This window comes from Haliaeetus leucocephalus, unplaced genomic scaffold (genome assembly GCF_000737465.1).
Source record: "Haliaeetus leucocephalus isolate CR32 unplaced genomic scaffold, Haliaeetus_leucocephalus-4.0 Scaffold340, whole genome shotgun sequence".
NCBI lineage: Eukaryota > Metazoa > Chordata > Aves > Accipitriformes > Accipitridae > Haliaeetus > Haliaeetus leucocephalus.
Window position 1 is genome coordinate 6,628,792 of NW_010972776.1, and position 19,989 is coordinate 6,648,780.

Consider the following 19,989-nt stretch of genomic DNA (forward strand, 5'->3'; position numbering starts at 1 on the left):
CTTCTCCTGCCACACATCGCCCTTTTATAAACATATGTACCTTGTCGCATCTGCTTCAGCATTTCTCCCCTATTCAGTTTTACTGCTTTCCTCTCTATAGCTTTTATATAAAGATATTTCTGGGTTAGTACACTGTTTATCTGCATCCTCCCATCATGCTGCTCTATGGTGGGTAGTAGTAAATTACCCTTCTGCTGAAGAAAGCTGTAACCGTGGCATTGCATTCAATATTCAGCAACCTTTGTGGTCAACAGTGTTTTCCTCATATACAGTCAGAATTTCCTGAGCGCCGTCTTGTATTTTGTTTCTTGTCCTATCAGCATGCACCTTCAAGAATCCTACAGTTCCATCTTCTCTTACCTTCCCTTTAGGCAGCAGCAGATAACAGAGTCAAGAGCAGCTATTCAGAAAAGAACAGGTCTCGTGGATTAACCCTGGTAGGCAGCTAAGCACTGCGTGGATGCTTACTCACTTTCCCCTCCCATCCCCAGTGGGGTGGGGGGAGAAGAAAGGAAGAGTGAAAGTGAGAAAACTGATGGGTTGAAATAAAAATAGTTCAAGAAGTGAATAAGTAGAAGAAGAAGAAAGAGGAAAAAAAAAAAGGCAAAGAAATAAAGGGAATCACTCACCATCTCCCATGTGTAGACTGATGTAGCGTCAGTTCCTGAGCAAATGATGGCTAACCTACCTAAACCCCCATCCTCCATGCTTTATTACTGAGCATGACGTTATATGGATGGGGTATCTCTTTTGTTAGTTTGGGTCATTTGGCTGGCTGTGTCCCATCCCAGCTTCTTGCACGCCCCCAGTCTATTCACTGGGTTGCGCAGAGTGAGAAGCGGAGAAGGCCTTGACGCTGTGCAAATGCTGTAAAGCAGTGAGGTGTTAACAGCACTGTCTTGGGCACAAGTCTGAAACACAGCACTCTACGGGCTGCTATGAAGAATAATTCACTCCATTCCAGCCAGACCCAGTAAAACAGGATTAGTCAAAGTTTATTCTGTTACTACCAAGGTTTGTGTGCTTTGCCTAGACTTGCATAGAAGCATATGGTTTTTAAGAACTGGGATAACTGTATCTGACCACTTACGCAGAGATGATGTGCTGGCTGGTTTTTTTGTAGATAAAATTATTTCCCCGGTTTCACCTCTGTGCAGAAGGTATTATGAGATAGATTCATTAATGTCTGCAACTTCATTAATCACCTAGTCTGAAATTTTGGCAGGTCATAGGACAGGCAGGATCAGGTTTTGAATTTTGCACTAATTTGGTTGTAGTTGACTAACGGCTTTTTCATTTTGGGTATATGCTGTTATGCTGCTGGAAATGAAAGACTGAAAATAAATTCAAGGTGTAATTATTATAGATACCAAAAGGCTCATCCAAGGCAGTGGAAATGTTTTTTGTAAAGTAAAGAAAACGTGCAAAAAAAGTTTATTTCGTTCTTTGCCACACATTTAGCTTCATCCTCATTGGATAAGTGTGAATTTGATAAGCGGAAGGGTGTAGCTGATACTCTAGTTTAACTGTTTGTGTATGAATTGTCTGCACAATGAGTGTAAATGTCAGTGTAAAACCTAAGTTTTCTGTCATCAAATGTGAAGTATTGAGATAGTAAAAAAAACCTTAAGGTTATGAGAACACTTGGAGAATGTTTTTGTTCTCATATTCGGAAGATTATTTCTTTCCAGATGACTACAGGTTAGAAGGAATAGTTCTTTTGCTTTGTCTTGATGTAGTGGTAAAACAGAAGTATTTAACGAAGTTGCCAATATGTAAGTAGTGTGTATTAAGTGTGCGTAGAGTGCTCCAGCGTGGGCTTCCCACGGGGTCACAGCCTCCTTCGGGCATCCCCCTGCTCTGGCGTGGGGTCCTCCCCGGGCTGCAGGTGGAGATCTGCTCCCCCATGGACCTCCCTGGGCTGCAGGGGGACAGCCTGCCTCACCGTGGTCTTCCCCACGGGCTGCAGGGGAATCTCTGCTCTGGTGCCTGGAGCATCTCCTCCTCCTCCTTCACTGACCTGAGGGTCTGCAGGGTTGTTGCTTTCACATGTTCTCACTGCTCTCTTTGGCTGCAGGTTTTTTTCCCCTTCTTAAATCTCTTCTCCCAGAGGCACCACCACCATTGCTGACGGGCTCGGTCTTGGCCAGCAGCAGGTCTGTCTCGGAGCCGGCTGACATTGGCTCTGGCGGACATGGGGGAAGCTTCTAGCAGCTTCTCACAGAAGCCACCCCTGCTACCAAAACCTTGCCATGCAGACCCAATACACAGTTCTTTTGAGGAATGACCAACTACAAAAAGTTGAGAAAGAATGTAAAAGTATTTAATGGAACATTAGTTAGAAAAAATTGCTTAATCAAACATCTCCAAATGGTGATGTTTGCCTTATGAAGGGACTAAGTTTCCCAAAGCTTGTTTGCTTATTGAACATTACCATCTGGTTTAATAAAAAAATACTACATTTCTTTATGGGTAGTGATTCTGTGTTCTTTTTAGAGGCCTCTAACTACATTAATACTACTAAAATGCTGGTTTTGCTTCCGATTTTGATTTAATTGAACAATGTGGAAGAAATGCAGCTAAACTTTTAAGCGCTTTACTTGACTGAAGTCCTTTTTTGCTATTTGTTGAATTAATTTCAGTGTTTTGCATTAATAATAATCTTAACCGTGATGTTAAGAAGAATATGTTTAGGAATAGAAGACAGAAAGGCTATCTTAAGTAATATTTAAAATGTGTACCCTTTATTTGTATGTAAATTTAGGTGTGTTAATTATTAAGAGATGTTAATGGGATAATCACTGCCCATCAAATTTAATAAAGGTTTGAATAAGTTGTTTAAAATTTATGTAGAAAAACCATACTTAGTAAATGATTAAGTTGTTAGAAGAGACCGATTAACTTAATATTTGGATGATATGTAAATGAAAATTAGAATTGCATTTTCATTTAGATGAAATGTTGAAAACCATTATATATTCATTAAATTAGTTATTGGAACTGTTTTTGGAGTTATATCCTGGGATCAAAAAAGGCAACACAACTTCATATAAAGAAAAGCTTGCATTGATGTATAAGTAGAGCAAGAAAAATAGATTAACTGAATCCATTGTATAACATTAAATAAGCTAGGCAGAATGTTCTCTGTTACTTAAACATAAAACTTGTGTTTAAGAGTTAATTCTTTTATGACATGGGAAGAGCTGCAACTTCAGCAGGGATACTGGCTTTTGGTTTCAGTGCCAGTTGAACATTTTAAATATTATAAAAGCATAAGTCTCATCTGTGCTATAAAGTGTGAGTACCAACCATTTCATGTCAACTCAGAGGACAGGCTGAAAAGAAAAATAAAATCTTTTGCAGTGTTAGTGGTATTTAAACTCAGAAAACTTTTCCCACTTTTTACCCACTTTTTAAAAAGTGGCTAAAAAAAGTTGGTGGTTTTTTTTTTTTTTTAAATCTTGTGGTTGTTTTTTTTAACTTCAAAAGTTTAGAAATTTTTACCCACTTTACCACCAATTGTGAGTTCTGAATTCAAGTTAAGAAGAGTATCACCACTTGTAAAAAGATTACCCCACAGTTACATGGTGCAAATTTTAGTTAATAACTACCTCTTCAGTGAACCAACAAAACAAGTGACTGGAACTAACCAGAGAATTCCCTTTCTGGTGTGTGTTCTGAAAAAGTGGGAGAGATTTTTTGCTGGCTTCTAGTGAATGCAAAACTTCCTTCAGCTGTTAAGAACTGGGTTATCAGTAATTTCATTGTTAATGCAAGAGGATAGGTTTTCCTGAGTAGTTGTAGAGAGTTGCAGATTCTCTGACCCTTTTTTTGCTGTATAACCAGGATTAGCTATCCTTCCTGGGAGGTAGATTAAGTGGGAAGACTTGTATAAGATCACTGCACCTGCATTGCTTTAGAGTCATTCAGTCACTTTAAATGATTTTATTTGCCACTTGTTTTGCCTCATTGTAATTTCTAGAGCTGCTGAAGAATTAATTTTTCTAGAACATTGCTAGGGAAAAAAAAAAAGGCAGCTTTATTATAGGTAAGAGGCTGAGTAAGTTGTCTTAGTAAGTTGACAAATTCGTATTATAAGAATGTCAGCTTTTTTACTTAGGAAGTGAGGCAAATTTAATTGTGCTTTTTGCCTTTCTCCAATAACCTTTGGTCCTAGTTTTAATACAGGGCTTGAGCATTAAATGATGATAATGAAGAGTAAAGAACTGAATCAAGAACTTGATTAGGTGGAGAATTCAGACAACGACCTTTATGAAAGCCCAGAAGGGCAAATAATGACGTGCAGTCCGGTGCTTACAGTTGGCTGGAAAAGAAATATCCATTTTCTTGCTGCTTTAACTATTCGTGGTGGAAGCTAATGCTTGCTGTTACATGCACCTATTTGAATGTGTTATTTCTTATATGCCTTTGACACTAATTTTGTAGAATTATAAGCAATTTGACCTTTTTCTAAGTGAATATAATCTTTGCACATTACCTATTTTCAGAAGATTCCTCTAAGTTCAACATGTTTATCAGCCATTGAACATGTGTTTTTAGAAACATGCATACGAAAGAAAGCAGGGCAGGCTGGGGAAGGAGGAAATAAAATAGCATTTGTGGTCATCTTCTATTGATAAGAGCATAATGAATATAAAAATGTTTTGAATTCTAAGGAAACAACCTACTTGAAACAGCTGTTATGAAATTAAGGTACTTTTAAAATATTATGCAGATCAGCAAATGAAATTAAAACTTACTGCTGGTTTGGAAGTCAAACTACCTTGCAAAGCAAAAAAATGATCAGTGTTCCATGACACTTCACAGCATTAAAAAAAGAAAGTAAGTACAAATTGAATGAAGTGTTACAAAGGATTATTCTTCACAAATGTGTAAGTCACACTGTTCTGTTGGCTTATAGGTGTTTTGTTGGCCTCTTTTCAGGATCTAAAGCTTTTGACAACTTTTTTCTGTGCCATTTTCAGTAAAAACAGTAATTGGAGATTGTTCTACAAAAGTTAAAGCAAATTATGTGATCAATTTTGATTTCCATCTACTGCAGCTCAGTGAAGGTAAATCCTTTCGAGGCAGATGTTTTCAGTATGATATTTTGGAAATACAGAATGATTAGAAGAATAATGTTTCAAGACTTTGCATGATGCTGGCTTATAAAGACTCACAGAGAAATTTGTGACAATGGAGAAGTATAAAAAAAAATCGCAAGTTATGCTGAAATGCTGCTTTTCTGATCCTTTCCTTTTCCTTGTTCCTGTCTGATCATATGAATTGTTTGAGACCATCTGGAGTGCCTTCGTATTTATATTCATTTTGGTATGAATTCATCATTATTCAGGCCACACAAGTCTTTCCTGTGAAAGTTGTTGCCGCCGTTTCTGGTAGCGGGGTCTGGTAGATAATACCAGTAGAAAAATTGTGGTTCCTCAAAGAACCATGGTAAACCTTTGGGCAACAGAGACATGATCACATAAAAATCTTTCTGTTTTGCTAGTCAAGATCTGTGATTTGTCACATAACAAAGCTCTTCTTTCAGGGGGCACAAAATGCTTCAGGAACACCACTGATAATGAGTACATTGGGGGGGGAGATCATTTTGTATTCTGCTAATTAAAATTAGGAGTTAGATTTGGAAGGTAATCATTCTTACATTTAAACGAAAATTTTCAAGTGGTTTAAAAATTCTCAGTACGTATTTTTCTTTTAAATTTAAATATCTCTTGTGAGTTACAGTCTGCTGCTAAGGAGGAGGAAATATTACTGATCACTTGTGCAAAATATGAAAGACATGGACATATTTTGGTAGCTAGTCTAATGAAATTGGTCTTGGGGATTTAAACTAATGAATCACTGTTTTAGATACTTTTCAGTATCTCTGTCATTTACCATGTTAGAACATTGTGATTTATAACCGCCAATCTTTTTGTCAGATCAGGAAGCAATTAGTCCTATATTATGTCTGAAATATAAAGGTGATAGTATCTTGGGCAATAGTGTTACAAAATTTGTTTAAAAGGACAAGAAGACAAGGGGTTGAAAAGCAGGCAGTACGTTGCGTATGCAGTATGATGTCATGGGATCAGAACTGAAAGGGTATACCAGAAGTATATCCTTACTTTAGTAGCTAGGTACATTGCTTTTTATATAGAACTTACTGTCATGAATTTCAGCCAAACCTCTTTCTCTACCTTCTGAATCTGATTATGCTTTGGGATACACAGATTGGGGCTTGTTGATGGTGTGAACTTGAAAAGTCTTAGGATCAAATATATACCGTAGTGTATCTTTAAAATACCTTTGACCTTATTTGGTAACTATCAATACTGGTAGAATTAATATTATTTATTTTATAACTTGCTGTAAATGCAGATAATAACTGAACAAAAACCAGTTTGGGTTTCTTTTTAATTAAAACCTGCAAAAATAAACACCTTGTTAGATGTACCACTGATGTCATCTGTAAATATCACAATTAACAGCTCCCGTCAGTACAATGGCAGAAAATATTTCATGAACAATAGTACTAATGTGACCTGGCTTTATACAAATATTTGACTAGCGAAGCTTGACCTTCTGTGTCTGAAACTCACTTAGATATTCCCATGTCCTTCCACAAGGGTCCCTAAGAACTCATTGTGTCTCTCCCCTGTTGCTCTCCCAGTGACCAAGAGCAAGTTGAGAGCTATGTGTCAGCTCAGTAAGAGAGTCTGAAAATGGAAAGTATAATTCTTTAGCTTGAGCAGAATGAGGTGTAACTGGGTTTGTGCTGGTATCAGCACACACGCTTGAGAGATTGTTATTGTACCATTTCTGAGGGAAGAAAACCGGAGAAGCTTAGTTTTAGGAAATTGGTGAATACCAGAGTTCAAGGGTAACTTCACTGGAGGTGTGATGAAGTGTTTGCCATGTGTACCTTCAGGCTGATCTTTGGTTCTTCTTAACTGGCAGAATTGGTTTTACATTTCCTTTGCTGGGAGGAAGGGTTTTTTGGCAGTGTGCATTTATTGCCAGTGAGTTTAGAATTGATGAGTTAGATGGTTTGGTAGCACAGAGCATATTCTTATTTTCAATATGTTGCTTCACTGAATTTTTTCAGGCAAAGTGTATAATTTGGGGAAAAATACCAGTGGGTAGGTATGGATTCCTGGAAATACAAGATAGGCAATGAAAACATACAGAAACTGTAGTCTTGCTGGCTGCACAATATTGTTTTTTTTAATATAAGCTGTTTTGCATAAATAAGAACTTTTGTTTTTTATGTTCTGATTTAATGTTTCTTATTTTGTAGATGAGTTCAGTGAAAATGTTGCGATCACGTCTCAATGGGATCCTTTTCAGGCTTATGTTTGATGAGCACGTAAACAATATCAAACCTGATATTATGGCTGTTACACTGGCTTGTGAAGAGCTGAAGAAGAGTGAAAGCTTTAGTAAACTATTAGAGTTAGTGCTGTTCCTTGGAAACTACATGAACTCTGGCTCCAGAAATGCACAGTCTCTTGGTTTTAACATCAGTTTTCTTTGCAAGGTAAGACGAAGCTATAAAACTCTTAAGTGCAGATTCATGAAACTCGTGACACATGAGAAAGTACCCTACACAGGGAAAAACATTCAATCAATGTAGTTTACTGACTGCACCTCTGTTTTTAATAATGGATAGACAAATACTTTCTGGAGTATACAAGTGTACTCTTTCTGGAGTATGCAAGTAGAACAGCTTTTTTGATCTGAATTTGTTCAACTATCATCTTGTCAATAGAGTATATGTAGAATTCAGAATACATTAAATAGCTCTAGCTACTTGTCTTTCTTCCCATCTTCTCCCCAGCTATCCCTCAAGCAGTGTTACAGAAATAGGTATTTGGGATTAAAGATGAATATTGTTAAAGTAAGTTTAACTTCGATTGTGGTGGCAAAATATGGGATGCAACAAGAACTTCAGAACCTGTAGCAGTCAGAATTTAATGTGCGGTGCTTGTTTATTTATATGGTAAAATGTGTGTAAGGCATTGATCTGGACTTCACCATTTCAGTTTGTAAAGTACCTCTGAAAGTATCTTAAAAATAAAGAGATGCAACATTTGTAAACAGATGGAAAAAAAAAAAGAAAGCTAGCATAAGTCTTGCAGATGAATTTTTCAGTTATTTTTTGTTTGGTCTAATCAGAGGATCCAGGTTTCAAGTCCCTTTTTGGGGCACCATGAGGAAATCTGATGTGTACCTCAAGGAGATTTAACCTTGAGGGGAAAATAATACTTCAAATGCACAGCAAGTTTAATCTGACATATTTCACTAGAGAAAGAGTGTTTGCTGTAGTTTAATGCAAAGATGTTGCTAACTTCTGATAAAATAAAAACCATCACCTGAGAAAAACTTTCATTCTTTAGTAGCTTTTTTTAAAAGAGAGGCCAGGTTGAAGGATTTTTTCCATAGCTCTAGTGCTGCATTTTCTTCTTGGTAGTAGTGGAATCTGAAGGGAAATTAATGTTTTCAGTAGAAAACTACTTGTTAATGAGGGGGAGGGGAAATGATGACTGTGCATGAATGGTACTCTAGCATAGCATAGATTTGAGAAGGTATTCTTGCATTCCAGGTGATAGATTTATGAATTGCTGTCAATGCAAATCCCCCAGATGTTGACAGAGCTAATGTAGATTGAGTAATCCTGCAAATTGTTCTCTACTGAACTGAGTAATTGCTGAAGCATAGCTATTTGTGCTTACGGTTAAATTCCATTTAAAATAACTGAGACAAAAATCTATGACTATTTAATTCAACCTTGCCCTCAAACAAAATAATTTGTTAACTTTTTTTTCTTTTCAAGATAGATACTTGAGGGAAGTGTTCTCCCCTCCTCCCCGTGAGATTTAGAGAAAATACTTAAACGTTTATTCTCTGTAGTGAAATGTGGACTGTGCTAGGTATATTTTGTTATAAGGGGATGTCTAAAATTAAAATAATCACAAAGACAGTGATGGTTGTTGGAGCAAAAAAGGTGGTCTTACCAAAATCTAGATACGAAATTGTATCATTAATAGCTCTATATATTAATTAAACCTTGTGAATTATCATTCTTAAGTTCCAACTTGGAACAAGTCACTTAAGTTAACGGAAATGTAGATAAGCTTCTCTAGTCAGAGTAACATGTGCATTGTCTGCAATTTAAATTTGTTGTTTATTACTCGAGTTAAAAGAGATCTTCTGCTATGTAAACCTCCATTTTTCATTGTTTTATGTATTTGCCATTCTAATTTGAAATAGATTAGTATAATAATGTGCTTTTGCAAGAGTTATTTTTTCTTAAGTGGTTTTGTACCTGAACTTATGCTTTAGTATCATATTTAGAGAAGTAACCTTCTACTCCATTGATGTTTAACTTCATAAATAAGAGGTGTTTACACAGTATTCGCAATGGATTTTTTTCTTTTAATTGCTCTAAGAATCCAAATTTATATTTGGGTAATGACTCTTTTTTTTTTTTTTTTTTTTTAATGCTTTGTTTTTTTTCAACTGATAATTGCATTTGGTTTCTTTGTTTAATAGCTTTCAAATTCTGCCTTCCTGTTTTCCACCCAAAATAGTAAGATGGCTTTATTGGCGCTGTGCTATTAACTAAGACTGCAGTCTGGAAGGCCTTTATTAACTGTTGTGAATAGTACAAAATATTAAACTGTATCAGATGGTAGTATCTTTTATAAGCACCGGGTTTAATATCTGTCTACAGCCATTTACAGCTTTATTACATTATTCAAACAGTCTCAAAATTTACGATTGTTAGTCAATAATTGGCCTTCACTGTGAAAATGAAAACTTCTGTATGTGTAAGCATGGTAGGGTGAGTGTATTGTCCTGTTTACTGAAATCTTGCTGTGAATTAAAATTTCTAATTTATATTTCTTGGCTGAAGAACACAGTAAGAGAAATAAGTAACAGCAAGAACAAGGTTAGCAGTCTGTTTGCCAGTGTCATGTGGCTTACATGTTTTTGCTCTGTGGGGCATCTGTATGCTACTAAATTTTGAAGGATGTGTGAACATTGAAAGATTATTTTAATTATTTTTTTTAATTTTTTTTTGGTGTGTGGTGGCCATTTGAGAAGGCAGTGTTACTATATTAGAGGTCTTCCTTGAATAATTTTCAGGTGTTTTCATTTCTTTTCCCATGGAATGTATTTCAGTCTTCAAGCTTGTCTAGAACAATTTGGGAGCCTTTATTTTGCATTTTGATAGAATACTTGTAGAGCATAAAAATTACTAACTTATTTTAATATTTTGTGAAATATTTTGTGCCTCATCTATTTTTATGTATGGAACCATGACGAGCAATAGGATGCTGCAATTTAGAAGTCCCCCTTCCATAATGTCAGGTACATTGTTAGAGTAGAGGTCAGATATAATGTGCCAAAGAAACTTTGTCCTAATTTTTGTTTATTTGCCATGACACCTGCTACTTATTTTAATTTTTCTTAACAGCTTTAGAATGAGGAGAAGAATTTCTTACCAGTTTGAAACATTACTTGCCTAAAGTAAGAACTGCTTCAACAGGAGTTTTACAATCAAACAAGACCATCTGGTTTTATGTTTTAAAATGATGGTCATTTCTTTGTCTAATTTTTTTTACTTTTTTTGGTGACTCTCCCTGTAAGATACTTGATGGGACAAAGTAAGATATAAGTTAAACAACAGTATTATCCTCTGAATATTAGTATTTTGGAAGGATTTCACCTGTTATGTGAAGAGAATTTATAATGAATCTAGCTAACTGTGACTCATATGTTAGTTTTTAGCAGTTCTTTACTGGTTAATGTTTTGCCCAAAGACAAGGATTTAAGTCTCGGATAAAATAACCAGAAAACATATTAGGATAAGGGGAAACAAACCAGTGGATAATTCAATCAATGGTTTTTAAAGGCTTGATGTTTGTAAGTTTTTAGTTTGTGGTTTGGTTTTTTGGTTAGTTTTTTTGTTTGTTTTCTTTTTTTCTTTCTTAGACCAGTAATTTATACTATCTTTAATGTCAGTGGACTTTCTGCCCATCATAAGAAAGCTTTTAATTTTTTTTAATTTTTTTTTTAGCCAGCTGTCAGCAGGGTAGTACACATGTCTATGTGTACGCATTTCTACGTGCAGAATACACATAGAGTTGTTTTACTGATGAGGTATCCTAAGGTGATGAATTTACTTTTCAATAAAACCCAATTTTCGTATCGATTTGTTTTTGGTCATCCTTGAACAATCTTAGAATTAATTGTCTGTTTAGTAGATGTAGTACTTACATTCTATGATCTGAAAAAAATAGAAGAAAAAAGGCAGGTATTGATCTGGGATAAATGTTTGGGTTTATAAAATAAATGTTCTTAAAACAGAGCTCGTCATTTTGTACACAGAAGTCTGTTACTGTGTAACAACCATTATTGAAACATGATAAAGAAATTAAAGAAAAGAAAGCATGAATTCAAACCTTTCTGGTCATAGCTAAAAAGCTAATGCCTGTAGAGTAATTGCAAATCCTTAAAAACAGATTATCTTTCTGGATGTTATATTGCAGCGTATGATGTTATTGAAGAAAGAAATGATTTGTAAACAACCTTTGGCAGAAGGCAGAGAACTTAATTTTGTTCAAATAAGAGAGATCGACATTAGAATTCATGCGCTGTCTCAAGACTGGCAAGCAGTGACAGCTATTCTGATGTATGCACTAGCGCATTCATGATTGCTTAAGTGTTAAGTGCTCTGTGAAAATATAAATATGGCAGAAAGAGTGGTAAACTTCAGGGGGGCTGCTGTAGTAATTCACTGAAGGTAAATCTTTTTACCTGTTGCTGCATTTGATTACTATGTATGAATGATCCAACTGCTATTCTGAACCCCTGTTGCAGCAGTTACTATCTCTTATCAAGGACAGGAGAACCCTCATAGTTTTATAAAGTTATGCTAGACAAATTTAAATGAAAGAAAAGAGGTTTGCTTTAAGCATATGCAGGGTACAATGTCTGTTCTTTCTGTGGTGAATTAATGTAAAGACTAGCAGCAAGCATGCCTCTGTTTTAATAAAGCTTTTGTAGTATTTTAGCTGGATCGATGTGTGTTTTATATAATAAGCAATATTATGTTACTTCTTGTCCATACTGCAAATAGTACAGGACAAGCTGTTTATCTAGTTTGAATATTACCGACTAGTATATATTTATTAATTGTCTACCAGCCCCTTTTCTATTAAGGTGTGAAAAATTTCTAGGATATGAAAAGTTATATGATCTCATAAAAATCAACAGAAAGTTGCGGTTTTTTAATAGCTATAACAATCAAATATCACTCTACTGGTAGTTAAAACATACATAAGTTTTTCCTTATGTTGGCTGTCACTTTTAACCTTCACCCCTAAAAATTTAAAAAAAAAATTCCTTTTTTAAAAAAAAAAAAAAAAAAAAAAAGGCAAATTCTGAAAGTGGGTTATGGTGTGATTTGCATGTTTTAAATGCTTTACCAAGATACTACCTGTAAAGGGAGATTTTTTTTTATATTGATGTTATTTCTGAGCTACAGACCTAAACATTGTATTCTGTATATTACTTGATTTGAATGGGTGCACTGTGAGTATATGTTCTGTGCATATTAGTCTTTAGTCCTTTCCCAATGAATCTGATAGTATTGACCACTTGAATTGATGCTTCAACATTCAGCTGGAAGCTGCTTTGTGTTGGCTACACTTATCTAGTGATTTTTTTAATTTTTTTTTTTTACTAAATGTGTTATTCCCAAATTCTGATTCTCTCAGATAAAAACTGACCATAGAATCAAAACCTGTAACTGAAATTTTTCACACTACAGTGTTAGTGTCATCTTTAAAAATAAATAAATTGGAACACCTTAAGTCAGTGACATGCATTGTTAATGTTTTGCAAATGCCATATATACAGACACTGCTCTGTAAAAGCTTTTATGTTCCAGTGTGTTAACACTACTAAAGGTGTAGGAGTAAAGCAATTACTTGTATTCCAAATGGTGAAATTCATTACTGTTGGTGAGTTTTGTTGGTTTACTGAGTCTCGGGGAACTATCATGATTTCTCTAATATGGTAATGCTTTGAGAATTAAAAGGATGAAATACAGAAGGCATAATGGAAAACCATTTCAAAGGCAGGGATTTTTAGGATTCACAAACTTGTGTTCCAATACATGTATGTATTAGGTGGGAAGCAAAATCCTTTTTTTTTTAACCCATTGTATTTGGTTTTGTTTTTAACATACCTAGGTCACTAGCAAGGAAATTCTGGCTACTTCTAAAGATATGACCCTTTGTACAGTCCACCTTTTCCTTTTGCACTGATTTAAGTCCATATGTAACTGGATTCGTGAGGCTGGAACACTTAGGACTGTGAAACGGGTGTCATTTTTCCTTTTTTGCTCCCATACTAACCCATAATATCACTTGGAATTTACAACCCATAGAACATTTCATTGAAGTATGTGTTTTTGTTTGAGTTGTCTGTTAAGATGTATTTAAGAGCCACCATACTTGAAAAACAAAAAAATTTTAATCATTCTTTACTGTAAATCTTAGCTTCAATTATCATCTGTGAAAGTAATGAGTAAAAGTACAAGTAATGAAAAGAAGGGGGAAAAAATATTGATTTTTTTTTCCATGTTTTGCTCTTAGTCTGCTAATCCAAATAAGACATTTCTTTAGTTGAAAAGACATTGACTAAATGTCAGCTGCCTGAGTTGTTTTTTTAAATAGCAGTCTTTTGATGAGAAACTAGATATTTAGTCTTGATTTTCTGTTTATTAACCTTTTAACGTAGCAGAGGCCATAAGTGTTTTTGTTTGTAAATCTAGCATTTTAAACTTGACCTTTCCCAGAGCTCTTGCTTATAAAAGGACAGTTTAGCTTTATGCTGAAGGAAAATAATGGTGTCGTAAAGTTGATTTTTGTATTTAACGCGGTGATATTGTGATGTGCTGCATGCAAAGTCCTGCACTTGGGACAGGCTTAAACTGCTGCAAAGGTGTTGTCTTGAGAGCAGGAAGCAACTCTGCAGAAAACCTGGAGTCTGTCCTAGTGCAAAACCACCAGTCAGTAGTGTGCCCTGGCAATAATGAAGGCTAACAGCATCCCTGGCTTTGTTGATAGGGGCATAGTCAAGAGATCACAGGTAGTGAATTTTTTTGCTGTTAACTCAAAACTTGCTGGGTTGCATCTGGAACACGGTGTTCAATATTCTGTAGAAAAAAAATCTTTTTTTGTTAATAAACTTGAGTGAAAGACCACCAAGCTGGTCAGGGGCTGGAGCACTGAGGAAAGGCTGATGGAACCGGGCTGGTCCAGCCCAGAGAAACAAAGGTTTTGTGGGGTGGGGGGAACCTGTAGCAACCTTCCAATAATACCAGGTAAGTTACTGTGAAGGTGGAAACAAGCTTTTTAGCAAAGGGTACAGCAAAAGAATGAGAGAGAGAGGTCATCAATTGAAACTAGGGACACTTTAACTGGATATGAGAAAAACAAATTTCACTTTCTGAAAAGATGGCTTTTAAATTCAAAATACCCAGAACTGTCTTCTCCATAGAGTAAAAAATGTTAAATTCTACCCAAGAGTAAAAAGGGATAGGAGACAAAAATACAAGTGTACTCTGTGAATACAAAGTATGTAAAGACACAGCCATGCTGTTGTTAGCATTCCAGTTCCTGTCTTTCATTTCTATTTTTATATTTAAATAATATCTGCTAAACTACACTCAAAACCCACCTAGTTTCCCTATCTCCTCATTATATTAGTAGGCTTAGAACTTGATTTTTAAAGTATATATTGATTCTAAAGATCAGAGCTACATGTTACCCATTGTGTCTCTCAGCTTTTGAAATCATGGATGAATGTAGCTGAGATGTGTTTCTCAACTGGGCCCAAGAAGTGAATTTGATGCAGTTGTTTATGATCTGGATGACTGTTTACTACAGGTTTTAAACAACTCAGCAGGTGCTAATATTAACTCATGTTAATATGATATTACTGTTAGTGACAAAACATGTTTCTGTTGTAATCTGAAGGCAAAATAATTTTGTTTATTTAGAAAAAAAAATGCTTTAGCCACTTGATGATGTCAGAGAGATCAAAGACTCTAAATCTCTCAGTTCTTGTTCACAGACAAATTGGAATGCAATTTCTTTTTACCGTGCAGATGTTTAGCCACTAAATCTACAATTTTTTCAAGTTGGAAAAACTTCTATATATGTAACACATTAAAACCTTTTAACTGCATACCATTACTGAGCATTGTTTAGTCTTTAATCACTGAATCGATATGAATTAAATTGCTTTCTTAATTGCCTAAATACCTTATATTTTTAAAAGCCTGTTTTTCGACTGCACTCATTTATTCTTAACAGGGTAATCCTTAAAGCTGAAAGGCCTGTATTAAATTGAACATCGATGGCAAGCCTGTCACGAGGATTATAGAATTAGAACTTCTAGTGATTTAGAGAATGAGAAAACAAATAGGAGATTTTACACACACATTTATGTATTCTTCTTAAATAAATCCTTGATTTCATTTGTTGTGTATGTTGTAGCTTCTGTATAAGAACTGTACTAGATGAGTTAGTAAAATGTGGTTTAAAAAAATCTTTACAGGTATACTTGTGATACTAATTCTCTATAAGAAGTGAAGTACACTCATCTCAAACTCTTGCATACACCTACTTTCTCTGTTGCCTTTGTAAATAAGGGGTAATGTCTACTTCCACTAAATCTTCAGTCAACTCAGACATTCATTCTTTATGTTTGCATAAAAATGGAGAAACTAAATTTGGACTTAAATTCATTTTCTCATTCTCTTAAGTTCATGATGTTCCTTTGCATATACACATGCGCTCTGCCATGGGATTTAGCCACATGTATCTATGTTTACTTGGAAATTTGCCACTAGCCTTGTATTTTTAAGTTATTTCAGAATTATTTTTTAAAAACTATAAACTGATTCTAGCAGTTAATGCACTTAGGTTAATGGAGAACAGAGGGTCTTATAACCTTCAAGAAGACTAGTTTATTGCAGACCACTGAAAATCGCCTCTGTCATTGAGAGGATAGTGAAAATACGCAACTACCTATTTCTTCACACTGTGCACATATTTCATGCAGCTTTTCATAAGTAAGACTGGATGTACTATATTTCCTTTACCGGCAGTTAGGATTACCTTTGCTTTTCTGTTGTCATTTTGTATTCCAGTAAGGTGGACTGCATTCATTTCGTGTGCCTGTATAGAATTTGTGTGAAAGTCTTTAGGATAGAGAAGTATGCTTTAGATTTTGCTGGAATAAAAAATTGTGGATATATGACAAGGAGTTTCTTTAACTTGACTGGTAAAAGAGCAAATTCTGGCTTTTAGCATGCTGTCCAGCTATGCAGCATTTCAGAGGGATTCCTTTAGAAATCTGGCAGTGGGGAGCATTGAAGGAATGAAATACATTCTGTTCTGTTTAATCTCTGTTCACAGCTATTTTTTTTTTTTAATCACAGCGAGCGTTCTGAACTGGCATTGCTAAAATCTCAGAACTTTAAGGGTCTGTCTTCAGGTTTTGTTCTCAGCATAATTAATTATTCTTTAAAAAATATAGTATGGGGATAGGTTCCCTTTGTAGTCTTAAAATATAAAGAATTGGAGAAATTTCATTTTTTCAAAAATTTATTTCATTTGCAGGCAACAAGTGTAGGTAACTTTTTGTTAATGAGTTTACATCTGCAATATTCACTTTTATTTAAACATTTTACTAAAAAAAAAAAGTAATTTTTTTCCCCCTCTTTTTCTCCTGTGTTCACTTTCTAGATTCGAGATACTAAATCATCAGATCAGAAAACAACCCTATTGCATTTTCTGGCAGAAATCTGTGAGGAGAATTACCGGGACATCTTAAAATTTCCAGAAGAATTGCAACATGTTGAGAGTGCAAGTAAAGGTAAGCAAATAGATAAAGCACCTAAAGGTAATAGCTGTTTGCTTTGACATTAAATGCTTCCAACGTTTCATTTTAGATTGTAGGATTATGTAACCTGTAAGCATTGATAATCCATGTGGATTTTGCTTTTCTGGTATTTATTGACCTGAGAAAAAGCGAGGAAGGGAAAAACAGTAATGAAGTAGCTTTTCTTGTGAAGTAGGCTGTGGAAATAATACAGCATATTTCAGTGAAGTACTTAAAAAATAAAATCACATATCGGAAGCCGTGTAAGCAGTGTAATGATGATGTTTAGTTTACCATAAAGCCTTTGAAGTCTTGTTGCTTGAGAGTGAACACCGGTGTGTGCATGCGTGCATATGTGTATGCACACAGTATGTGTCTCATCTTAACACTTGATTTAACACCTGAATAGAGAATAACAAATATGCTTTCTAAAGATCCCAGACTGTATATGCAATATGTAGTTTAATTAAACTGTACAGTCAATGGTTAATACTGATTTTATTCTTGGTCAGTCAGCAGTATAGCTTGGTGAATGTGGTAGAAAAGAATTCATTTGTTGGATGTCTTTCAGTGTGAAATATGCTGTGTTGCTGGGTGCACTTGTTGCTTAACTATTGAAAGTGAAGGCTATGTTATAGCGCTTCATGAAGATAAAGCAAACCGTTTTACTTTGACTAGTCTTTACTGATTCATCCGAAGATAAATACTTGGGGTAGCACAAGAGTATGAAGGGAAAGAGAGGGGAAAAGGAGTTGGATATACTTTTCTGCTAGCTCTATCCAGGTTTTCTCTTGAAAACTTGTCTCCTGTTCTTCAGTGTTTTCAGTCAGTGTTTCTTTTCAGTGCAGTGGTTAGCTGTTAGATAGATACTTTTTTTAATTAGGCCATAATTTCCTTTCAGTTTGTCTTCTATATTAAACTTTGGTCTAGCGAGAGCAGAACTCTTGTTTCCCAAAGGACTTGGGGAATAGTTCATCGATCAACCTAACTTTGCAATTGTTTCATCTCCAGTTTATTCACAGATTTATGTGGTTGTCATACAATTTTTATGCTGTTTCTCAAACTTCGCCAAGTACCTTTCCATGGGTCTTTTTCTGCATATAAACTAAATTTTATTTGTATTGATTAAATGTCTTCATGCTTCACTTTCCTCTTTGCTGCTGAATACTTCAGTGGCACGAATCATAGAATGGTTTGGGTTGGAGGAGACTTTAAAGCTCGTCTAGTTCCAACCCCCTTGCCGTGGGCAGGGACACCTTCTACTAGACCACGTTGCTCGAAGTCCCATCCAACCTGGCCTTGAACACTGCCAGGGATGGGGCATCCACACCTTCTCTGAGCAACCTGTTCCAGTATCTCTGCACCTTCCCAGTAAAGAATTCTTTCCTAATTTCTAATCTAAAGCTACCCTCTTTCATTTTAAAGCCATTACCCCTTGTCCTATCAGTACACATCTTTCTCGTAGGCCCCCTTTAAGTACTGGAAGGCCACTATAAGGTCTCCCTGGAGCCTTCTCTTCTCCAAGCTGAAAAACCTCAACTGTCTCAGCCTGTCCTCCTAGGGAAGGTGCTCCAGCCCCATGACCATCTTCGTGGCCCTTGTCTGGACCCGCTCGCGCAGGTCCATGTCTGTCTTATGTTGGCGGCCCCAGAGCTGAACACAGTACTCCAGAATGCCTACTGACAAAATGGAACTGGTCTGTCTATGTAGGTTTGAGGATGGTATTGTGTTTTAAGGCAATATAGAGACTGAAGAGGTAACTTGTACATTACCATCGTGAATGTACCTGTCCTGGTTTCAGCTGGGATAGAGTTCATTTTCTTTCTAGAAGCTGGTATAGTGCTATGTTTTGTGTTCAGTATGAGAATAACGTTGATAACACACTGATGTTTTCAGTTGTTTCTAAGGAGTGTTTAGATGAAGTCAAGGACTTTTCAGCTTCTCATGCCCAGCCAGCAAGAAGGCTGGAGGGGCACAAGAAGTTGGGAAGGGACACAACCAGGGCAGCTGACCCAAAGTGGCCAAAGGGGTATTCCATACCATGTGATGTCATGCCTGGTATATAAACTGGGGGGGAGCTGGCCTGGGGGAATCGCTGCTCAGGAACTAACTGGGTGTCGATCGGCAGGTGGTGAGCAATTGCATTGTGCATCACTTGTTTTGTATATTCCAATCCTTTTTATTGTTATTGTCATTTTATTATTGTTATTATTATAATTCTTAGTTTCTTCCTTTCTGTTCTATTAAATTGTTCTTATCTCAACTCACGAGTTTTACTTGTTTTTTCCTGATTCTCTCCCCCATCCCACTGGGTGCGGTTGGGGGGCTGAGGAGAGTGAGTGCGTGGCTGTGTGGTGCTTAGTTACTGGCTGGGGTTAAACCATGACAGTACCATAGTACCATATATATATACATACATATGTGTGTATATATATATATAAAAAATAAAGGTGCATGCTTAAACAGTGTACAGCTGGCTGCTTACATCTGAGCACTACTATGGATATTACACAGAGAATTTATACAATTGCTTTTAATTTTGCTGTTTGCTGTCAATGTTGTTTGTTCCTAGTCTCTGATGTGGAGGCAGATACCTTCCTCAAACTGACTTTTTTTTTTTTCTTCTTTTCTCGCCCAACCTTACCCAGTAAGTGTCACTGGTCCAGCCAGTGTGTTCTCAAGGATTTATGATAGAGTATCATAGTGAGTAATTTTATTTATGCAAATAGCAGTTTGTCATCTTATCTAAATTCCAGAAATGTTTTCTACCACTTAATAATTCTTTTCTGGAGGTGATTTTTTTTGTTTGTTTTAAGTTTAATCTTTTACTTTCTGCATATCTTAAATTCTTTACAAAGCCTTATGGTTTACCAGGCACATTTGATGATCTTTTATTAATTTTCTCTTGTGGCTAACATTACCTTGCAGCTTTGAGGTTTTTATAGTTTGATTCAAAGCCTCTGATGTTCTGTAACTTGACTTGAGGAATTAAACCAGAAGAGTTAGTAAAGTTTAGTT

General features: G+C 35.8%; 1 protein-coding gene across 4 annotated transcripts in view; it reads left to right on the forward strand.

Moving 5' to 3' along the window:
• The window catches only part of DIAPH2 (diaphanous-related formin 2), a 265,399-nt gene that overhangs the window by 100,193 nt on the left and 145,217 nt on the right, over positions 1-19,989 (forward strand). For all 4 annotated transcript variants that reach the window (XM_010572431.1, XM_010572432.1, XM_010572433.1 and 1 more), the window contains 2 exons: positions 7,304-7,543; positions 16,836-16,965. In XM_010572431.1, coding sequence (XP_010570733.1) covers positions 7,304-7,543; positions 16,836-16,965 — 370 coding nt within the window. The remainder of the gene's footprint in view (positions 1-7,303; positions 7,544-16,835; positions 16,966-19,989) is intronic.